Genomic DNA, 9,992 nt, shown 5'->3' with positions numbered 1-9,992 from the left:
TGGGACTCTCTCTCTCCCTCTCTCTCTGCCCCTCCCTCGTTTGCATATTCTCTTTCTCTCTCAAAATAAATAAATAAATAAATAAATAAATAAATAAATAAATAAACATTAAAAAATTATATAAAAAAGGGCCGCCTGGATGGCTCAGTCTTTAAGCATACAACTTCGGCTTCAGGCCACGATCTCACCATCTGTGGGTTTGAGCCCTGTGTTGGGCTCTGTGCCGACAGCTCAGAGCCTAGAGCCTGCTTCTGATCCTGTGTCTCCCTCGCTCTCTGCCCCTCCCCCACGCGTGCTCTGTCTTTCTCACTCTCTCAAAAATAAATAAACATTAGAAAAATTATTTTTCTTATATAAAAAAAAAGTTGTCCCAAGAGGTGTATAAAATCAACTCCCAATTTTTCACGATTCAGCCTACCCTGTGATCTACAGGTTCAGCTTTCCGCACCTTTTCAGCTTTAGTTTCACCATTTGGAAATGGTGCGGTATCTTCCTTTCCAGCTTCTTGCTCTCCCTCTTTCCTTTTAGTGCCTTTGTTAGTCTTTGTGCCAGGTTCTTTGTTCGCAGATGTTTTTCTTGGTTCAGGTTCAGCTTTTGGTGGAGCGGGTTTCGCTGACAATCTGGCAGACTGTCTGGTGGTCTCCTGTTCAGTTGGTTTGGATCCGACCTTGCCCTCTGTATTCTCTGGAGACTTTCTTTTGGACATAATGACTATGTTTGGGCAGCAGCAAAAAAGTAAAGCAACGGGCTGGACCTGCTGGCACCTGCCGCTGCAGCTGCTCACGCAAAGGGTACAGGACAGCTTGGCCTCTCTGACCTGACCTGCACCCCCTGCTTTTTTTTTTTTAATTATTGAATTGTAATCTTTTTATATATACCCTAGATCCAAGTCCCTTATCCCATATAAGACTTGCAAATATCTCCCCCCGTTCTGTGGGTTGTCTTTGCATTTCCTTGATGGTGTTCTCCGAGGCACTAACCTTTTTCACTGTGATGAAATTCTATTTGTATATTCTTGTTGCTGTTGATTGTGCTTTTAGCTCTTCCATTTCATTATTTGATATATTTTGTTATTATTACTATTATTTTGTAAATGTTTATTTTTGAGAGAGAGAGAGACAGAGAGTGCGAGCAGGAGAGGGGTAGAGAGAGGGTGAGACACAGAAGCTGAAGCAGGCTCCAGGCTCTGAGCTGTCAGCACAGAGCCTGATGCTGGGCTTGAACTCAGGAACTGTGATATCATGACCTGAGCCGAGGTCAGATGCTTAATCGGCTGAGCCACCCAGGCGCCACAGTATTTGATCTATTTTGAATTGACTTTAGTATATGGTGGGAAGGAAGCATTCAGACGCATTATTTTGCAGATGGTTCCAATTGTCCAGGTAGCACAGAGCTGAGAGGATGAGAAACGCCTTCAGCCTTCGGGTCCCAGGAAGGTAACAGAAGCTTTGACTGGGAGCTGGGAGGAGAGGGAACCCAGCGTTCTTAGGTTCACCTGTCTACAGGGGAGCTTCCAGCATGTTGAGGTGGTGCGGGCAGGGAGAGAGTGAATCACAGCTCTAATGCTACAAACTCTTACTGTTCTTACCAAGATTTAGTAGATTTTCCTTAGTGAACTTTCCTTCATTTGATGTATGTCTTAGGACAATTTCTAGAAATACACTCACACACACACACACACACACACACACACACACACACGGTTGTTCCACTGGAAAGAGGGTCTGCAGGACTCCTCACACCATCGCCCAGAAGTTGTCCACCAGCTCATTCCTTTTTATTGCTGAGTAGTATTCCATTGTTTGTAGGTACCACACTTTGTTTCTCTATTTACCCATTGATGGACATTGGCTTGCTTCTAGTTTGAGGATATTACAAATAAAGCTGCTTTGAATATTTGCATACAAGTCTTTATTTGGACATATGCTTTCATTTCTCTTGAATAAATGCCTAGAAGTGGAATGGCTGGGTTATGCGGTTATATGGTTACTTTTTAAGAAATTGCTAAACTGGGGGATGCTTGGGTGGCTCAGTCAGTTAAACATCCTACTTCAGCTCAGGTCATGATCTTGAGGTTTGAGGCCCATGTCAGGCTCTGTGCTGACAGCTCAGAGCCTGGAGCCTGCTTCAGGTTCTGTTTCCCTCTCTCCCTGCCCCTCCCCCACTTGTTCTCTCTCTCTCTCTCTCTCTCTCTCTCTCTCTCAAAAATAAATAAACATTAAAAAAATTGCTAAGCTGTTTTCCAAAATGGTTTTACCTTATTACATTCCCACCAACAGTGTCTGAGAGTTCTAGTTCCTCCATATCTTCACCAACACTTGGTGTGATCACTTTTTAAAATTTTAGCCATTCTGGGGTGCCTGGGTGGCACAGTCCAGTAAGCATCGGACTCTTAATCTTGGCTCAGGTCATGATCTCACCGTTCGTGAGTTCAAGCCCAGTATCGGACTCTGTGCGGATGGTGCGGAGCCTGCTTGGGATTTTGTCTCACTTTCTCTCTGACCCTCCCGCACTTGTGCTCTCTCTCTCTCTTGCTCAAAATAAGTAAACTTAAAAAAAAATTTAGCCATTCTAACACACGTATAGTGGCATCTCATTGTGGTTTTAACTTGCATTTCCCTAATAACTAATGATGTGTTTGAGAATCTTGCATCTATATTCCTGAGAAGTATTGGTCTACAATTTTCTTTTCTTGTCTGATTTTGGTATTAGGGTAATGTTGGCCTCACAGAATGAGTTAGGAAGTATTCCCTCTGCTTCTATCCTCTGAAAGACCTTATAGAGAATTGGTATAATTTTTTCCCTAAATGTTTGGTAGAATTCACCAGTGAACCCATCTGGGCCTGGTGTTTTCTGTTTGGAAAGGTTATTAATTGTTGATTCAATTTCTTGAATAGATATAGGCCTATTCAGATTGTCTATTTGTTCTTGTGTGAGTTTCTGCAGATTGTGTCTTTCAAGGAATTGTTCCATTTCAGTTAGGTTATCAAATTTGTGGGCATAGTTGTTTACAGTATTCTCTTATTATTCTTTTAAGTCCTTAGAATCTATAGTGAATTCCTCCCTTTCATTTCTGATATTAGTAATTTTTCTCCTTTTTCTTTTCTTCTTGGTTAGCTTAGCTAAGTTGTACCATTTTATTGATCTTTTCAACAAACCAGGTTTTAGTTTCATTGATTTTTCACTATTGATTTTCTGTTTACCTTTTAATTGATTTTTGCTCTAATTCTTATAATTTCTTTTTTTTGCCACTTCCTTTGGGTGTAATTTGCTCTTCTTTCTCTAGTTTCCTAAACTGAAACTTAGATTACAGATTTTAGATCTCACTTCCTTTCTGGTGTATGCATTCAATGCTATAAATTTCCCTCTAAGCACTGCTTTCGCTGAATCCCACAAATTTTGATAAGTTGTATTTTCATTTTTATTTAATTTAAAATATTTTAAAATTTCTCTTGAGATTTCTTCTTTGGTCTATGTGTTATCTGGAAGTGTGTTATTTAATCTCCACATACTTCAGAATTTTCCAGTTATTTTTCCGTTTCTGATGTCTAGTTTAATTCCATTGTGGACCTTCTATTCTAAATTTGTGAAGGTACATTTTATGGCCCACAATGTGGTGGGACATCTTGGTGAATGTTCCATGTGAGCTTGGAAAGAATGTGTATTCTGCTGTTGCATTCATCCAGTTGATTGATGGTGCTCCTTTTGTTAATTTTAATGTTTTATTTTAGAGAGAGAGTGTGTGTGTGAGCACAAGCTGGGGAGAGGGGCAGATGGAGAGAGAAGAGAATCCCAAGCAGGCTCCATGCTCAGTGTGGAGCTGAGATCATGACTGGAGCCAAAATCAAGAGTTGGATGCTCAACTGACTGAGCCCCCTGGGCGCCCCTATCGATGGTGTTCTTGAGTTCCACTATGTCCTTACTGATTTTCTGCCTGCTGGAACTGTTCATTTCTGTCAGAGGGTGTTGACATCTCCAACTATGGTAGTAGGTTCATATTTGTTTCTTTACTTCTACTCTACTAGTTTTTACCTTTTGAGCATCTTTCTGTGTGCTTCTTTGCCATCCATACACCTTCTCGGTGAAGTATTTGTTCAAATCTTTTGCGCATGAAAAAAATTTTTTTAAAAATATTTATTCATTTTTGAGAGTGAGAGAGACAGAGCGTGAGTGGGGTGGGGGTTGGGGGGAGAGGAGACACAGAATCTGAAGCAGGCTCCAGGCTCCGAGCTGTCAGTACAGAGCCCAACGCGTGGCTAGAACTCACGGACTGCGAGATTATGACCTGAGCTGAAGTTGGACTCTTAACCGACTGAGCCACCCAGGTGCCCCTTTTGCATATTTTTTATTAGGTGGTTTGTTTCCTTATTACTGAGTTATGAGAGTTTTTTTTTTTTAAATAGGCTTTGTGTGTGTGTGTGTGTGTGTGTGTGTGTGTGTTATAGCCATGCTGGATACGACTCCTTTCTTGGGTGTGTGATTTGCAATAGTTGCTAGCAGTTAATGGGTTGTCTTTTCATTTTCCTAACAGTGCCTTTTCAAAGAGCAGATGTTCTTAATTTCAATGAAGTTAAATTTATTTATATGTTTCAATTCTGAATCATGTTTCTGTTATTGTATCTATGAACTATTTGCCTAAATCAAGGTCACAAAGATTTTTGTTTCTTTGTTTGGTGCTCTTTCTTTCCAAGTTTTGGTTCACATTGCATATATGATTTTATATTTTGCATGTTTTCCCCAAACCTTTTCTTAAAAATTTCAAGTATATGGAAAAGTTGAAAAAGGAATATGATGAACACCCACATACCCTTTGCTGACAGTGTATCAATTGTTAGCAGTTTGCCACATTTGCTGGATTTCTATGGATACTTCCCCCCCTCCCCCCCTCCCCCCAGAAACATTTGACAATAAGTTACAGAATTTTGTAACATTGACTTTTCTCAAAGTCTAAGCAAACTGTCCTGGAAATGTTCTTTAAAAAGTAGCAACAGTTGGGGGGCTTGGGCTTGGGTGGCTCAGTCAGTTAAGCTTCCGACTTCATCTCAGGTCATGATCTCAGGTCCGTGAGTTTGAGCCCCACATCGGGCTCTGTGCTGACAGCTCAGAGCCTGTGTCTCCCTCTCTCCCTGCTCTTCCCCTGCTTGCATCTCTCTCTCTCTCTCTCTCAAAATAATAAACATTAAAATAATAATAAATAAAAAGTAGCAACAGTTGGGGCACCTCAGTGGCTCAGTTGGTTCAGTGCCCAGTGTCAGTCTCTATGCTGAGTGTGGAGCCTGAGTGTGGAGCCTGCTTGGGGATTCTTTCTCTCTCTCTCTCTGCTTCTCTCTCTCTTTCTCTCAGAAAAAGAAAAAAAACCCCACTGACTACAGTGACAAAGGTAGCACACAACAGTGTGTGGAGAGCTTGAAGAAATAGAGGAGTAAAAGAAGAAAATAAAAGTGCCCTCTCTCTTTATTCCCACTCCAGGACCACAGGGGGGAAGCCACTTGCAGCCACTTGCCAGAGAGGTGGGTGGGAAGGATGCACAGAGCTCAGATGCAAATCCCTGATTCCTGCTGCAGCCTCTGCTCCCGGGATCACTTCCTGCAGAAGAGCCCTGCCCTCAGCCAGGAGGCCAGGATTTCCCTATGTGACCTTAAGCCCGTTCTGCCCTCTTTGGGCTTAGCTGGTAAAAGTAGACACCATGGCTATTTGGCCTCCCTCCCAGGAGGCTATTTGTGTCTTTACTGGGATAACTCCTCTATTGTGAAAGGGGTTGGTGCCCCTCCCTCCAACACCTCACCCCCAGGCAGGGGACTCAGGATCCCAGAAGCTTTTACCTGGCGTCAGGTCCCTCCCCTCAAGCCTCCCTCCATCACTCATCATCCTCTTGTCCTTAAAATCAGTCTTGCCCCTCCCTCTCTCCTTGCAACAAATCATTCACCTGTTGTTGGCCAGGCCTGTGCTAGAGGCTACCCCACACTCTTATCTCACTCGGTGCTCACAATAACCCTTAAAGGAGGTTATTATGGCCATTTCCGTTTAGGAAACTCATCCTAAGCACACTGGGCAAGGTCAGTCACCCCAAGTTAGGGCAAAGCCAGGCTTGCACAGGCCACTGTCTCTAGAGCCCTTTCTGCCACCTCAGTGCTCTATATGCAGAGAGGTCAGTCTGTGCTGACATAGCTGACATCTGCACCCCATCCCCCCCATCTCTGTGAATCTAGATCTGCTTCTTGCTTCAGAGTCCAGCCAGCCTCAGGGTTGTCTCTTCCATGAAGCTCTCCCTGACTCCTACTGAGAGTGATGTTACTTTTCTGGACACCCTCATACCCTGGAATCAGTAGCCTGACTCTTCCCTCTCTCCATCCCCACTCAGACCCTCCCTCTAGGTACCCAAGATTATGTACACTGGTCACGTAATCAGCTTCATTCAATACATTTTGTTGTTTTTTTTAATTTTTTTTAACGTTTATTTATTTTTGAGACAGAGAGAGACAGAGCATGAGTGGGGGAGGGGAGAGAGAGAAAGGGAGACACAGAATCGGAAGCAGGCTCCAGGCTCTGAGCCATCAACCCAGAGCCCGACGCGGGGCTTGAACTCACGGACCACGAGATCGTGACCTGAGCTGAAGTCGGACGCTTAACCGACTGAGCCACCCAGGTGCCCCGTACATTTTGAATGTTTTATTTTAATTTACTTGCATTATATCTCTAAGATTTATTGATTTTCTTTTGCCTTATTGTATAATAGCATATTTTTTTTTCTTATCAACACATGCTCACATTATCAAAACTTGAAGAATAAAAATCGCCCTAAATGGTCCACAGATAACCATATTAACATTTTGGTAGATTATTTTTGGTCTGATTGCTGTGTACATATATATTTTACGGGGTTGAGATCACACTGCGTAAGCAGTTCCAAAGCCTGCTTTTCAGAAACAAAACCAAACCAAACCAAAACAAAGCTAACATTATACCAAGGACATTTCCCATGTCATTAAAAATTACATGGGTCATACCTATTAGGGTGGTTGGAATATAAAAAGATAATAAGAAATGTCACAAGGATGTGGAGCAACCTGAACCCTCACACAGTGCCCGTGGGAATGTGGAGTGGTGCAGTCCCCTCAGAAAACAGTCTCATAGCTCCTCAAATAGTTAAGCATAGAGTTATCAGATGATCCGGCAATTTCACTCACAGGTATACAGTCAAGAGAAATGAAAACATAAGTCCATGCAAAAATTTGTACATGAATGTTAATAGGATTATTCATAACAGCTCAAAAATGGAAACAACTCAAATGTCTACCAACTGATGAGTGAATAAATAAAATGTGGTATATCCATACAATGGAATAGTATTCAGCCATTAAAAGGAATGAAGTACTGATAAATGCTACAACATGGATAAACCTTTTTTCCCCCCCTCAAATAGCAGCTTGTCGGGGCACCTGGGTGGCTCAGTTGATTAAGCCGCCAACTTCAGCTCAGGTCACGATCTCATGGTTTGTGAGTTTGAGCCCCGTGTCAGGCTCTGTGCTGACAGCTTGGATCCTGGAGCCTGGAGCCTGCTTCGGATTCTGTGTCTCTTTCTCTCTCTGCCCCTCCCTTGCTCTCATTCTGTCTCTCTCTCAAAAATAAACAAACATTAAAACATTTAAATAGCAGCTTGTCTTTAAAAAAAATATTTATCCATCTATTTTGAGAGAGAAAGAGAGACCACAAGCAGGGGAGGGGCAGAGAAAGAGAGAGAGCGAGAATACCAAGCCAGCTTGGCACTGTCCACACAGAGCTCACCTCATGTACCGTGAGATCATGACCTGTGCTGAAATCAAGAGTCTGAAGCTTAACCGACCGAGCCACCCAGGTGCCCCATGGATAAATCTTGAAAACATTATACGATGTGTAAAAAGTCAGACACAGATGACCACATACTATATTATCCCATTTTCATGAACTGTCCAGAAAGGCAAATCTTTAGAGTCAGAAAGTGTATCTGTGGGTTGGGTCGGGGGTTGTCAGCACACGAGCAGTGACTGCTAACGGGTATAGGAATTTACTGTGGGGCGATAAAAATTTTCCAAAACTGATTATGGTGATAGTTGCAAAACCTTTGAATGTACTAAAAACCATTGAATTGTACACTTCAAGTGGGTAAATTGTATGTTACATGACTTATGTATCAATAAATCTGTTACAATTAAAAACAAAATAACTCCATGGCAGCATCTTTAACGTCTTCAGACATTATTCCTTTGCACAGCCGCATCATAATTTATTTAGATTCCTATTGTTGGACCTTTAAGTTTTCTATTAATCCCTTTGTTTCACAACACTTCAAACTTGCACAAAAATGAACTGAATAGTATAATAAACCCCGGGACCCATCACCCACTTCAACAACTGTCAACACAGTGTCGCTTTTACAGACATGGATTTGATGAACATTCTTGAGTATAAATCTTTGTTCACATTCCACAGTTTCCTTCCATTTATACTGAATTCAATTCAGTCCAAACCACTTCCTCACAATGCCCTCCCAGCATACCCTAGGGATTGGATGAATCAGACACCACCCCACTCTTGGAGGGCTCCTAGTCTGGTGGAGGAGGTAGATATTAGTTTGGAGTGACCAGCAGGGGCAGGGGTTGTGTAACTGGAGGCAGCTCTCACCCCATCACCCAGGAAGAGCACCTCCACAAGGGCAGTCACTCCACCCAAGGAGCCTGTTTTTCCAATCTCGGCCAAGCCCTGTCTTTCTTCCCTCACACCACATGGGGGCGCCAGAGTCTTCCACAGCCTCTCTGGAATGTCTGCCCTCAGCATCGTGGGTGGGTGGCTGGGGTGAGCTTTGTGTCCCTTCTCCTGGTGACCCTGGCCTGGTGATGGCCATCTCTTGGCCTTGGGATCCTCACATGGAGGACGAAGGAGGTGAATGCAGTGAGCCATCTGGAGCCACTTTTAGCCAGTTCTCATAAGCAACGTGTCCTTGGGCTCCATTCCCCGGCACCTGCTCCTGGGAGGTCCAGAGGATCCATATGAGTGCCCCTCCACTCTGGGCCCCAGGAGAGACTAATGTCTCCCAACTTCCCACTTTTTACAGTCCTACAGGAGGCAGCTCATTATCCCACAAGTGACTTGAGCCACAAACTTGCTGAGACACCCCAGCTCCAGGAGCAACGTTAGGGTCATGGGTGGAGGAAGGGAAAATGAGTCACCAGGGACTTCCAAAGGCCCTCTGACCCAGCCCAGAGGATGTTTGGCCCCCAGAGGGCATGGTCTGTGTCCGACATAGCTGAGGGCTGAGTCAAGGGACAAGGTGTTTGTTTTCCTGTGAAAGGGCTTCTCCTGAGTTGGGGGCTCTCCGGCCTCACAGCCTCTCCTGTCTCTGCCAACACGGGGGGCAGTTGGCCAGGCTCTGAACTCTGTCTGCATGTTCATATCTCCCTGGGGTGGTCTCTCAGCTGTATGCCCAACACAGCCCTATTGGCCTTGCCCCCCCCCCCCCCCCCCCCCCCCCGCCTGGCCTTGGCCTTCCCCAGGATGCCTCCTCTTAATCCAGTAAGCTGGCTGCAACCAGCCAGTTCAGAAGTCACTCCCCAAATGGCCAAGCATTCCAGCCTCGAGGGGAAGGAAGGGCCAGCTCATGTATCCCAAGCACCTACTGTGTGTCAGCTTTCCCTTGGCTTGCCACTTTGTATTTGTTATCACATTTCTTTCTCAGAGTAGCAGCCTCATAAGGTGATTATTATATACTCATTTCGCAGAGGAAGAAGTCGAAGCTTAACCTGGCGGTGGCAGCGGCAACATAAAGACTCAAGCCCAGGCTGGTCTGACTCACACCTGTGTTTCCTTCCTTCTCCCCACCTGCTTTTTGCACATGGTCCAAATTGTGCACGACTCCTACCTCACCTACTCATCCTTGCTGCCGCTTTACTTCTGCACACACCCCTGCCCACCAATTGCACACATGCTCCCAAACTCAAGGTGAGTGCGCTGATAGG

General features: G+C 44.2%; 1 protein-coding gene across 1 annotated transcript; it reads right to left on the bottom strand.

Moving 5' to 3' along the window:
* Window positions 1-409: 409 nt before the first annotated feature.
* On the bottom strand, window positions 410-720 carry LOC123600406 (high mobility group nucleosome-binding domain-containing protein 3-like). The gene has a single exon (XM_045482470.1). The coding sequence runs from the start codon at window positions 704-706 to the stop codon at window positions 410-412; it is 297 nt and encodes a 98-aa protein (XP_045338426.1). The 5' UTR covers window positions 707-720.
* Between the last annotated feature and the right edge of the window lie 9,272 nt (window positions 721-9,992).

Source organism: Leopardus geoffroyi, chromosome D1 (assembly GCF_018350155.1).
Source record: "Leopardus geoffroyi isolate Oge1 chromosome D1, O.geoffroyi_Oge1_pat1.0, whole genome shotgun sequence".
Taxonomy (NCBI): Eukaryota; Metazoa; Chordata; class Mammalia; order Carnivora; family Felidae; genus Leopardus; species Leopardus geoffroyi.
The sequence above is the reverse complement of the archived record's forward strand: the minus strand, read 5'-3'. Positions and strand labels throughout refer to the sequence as shown.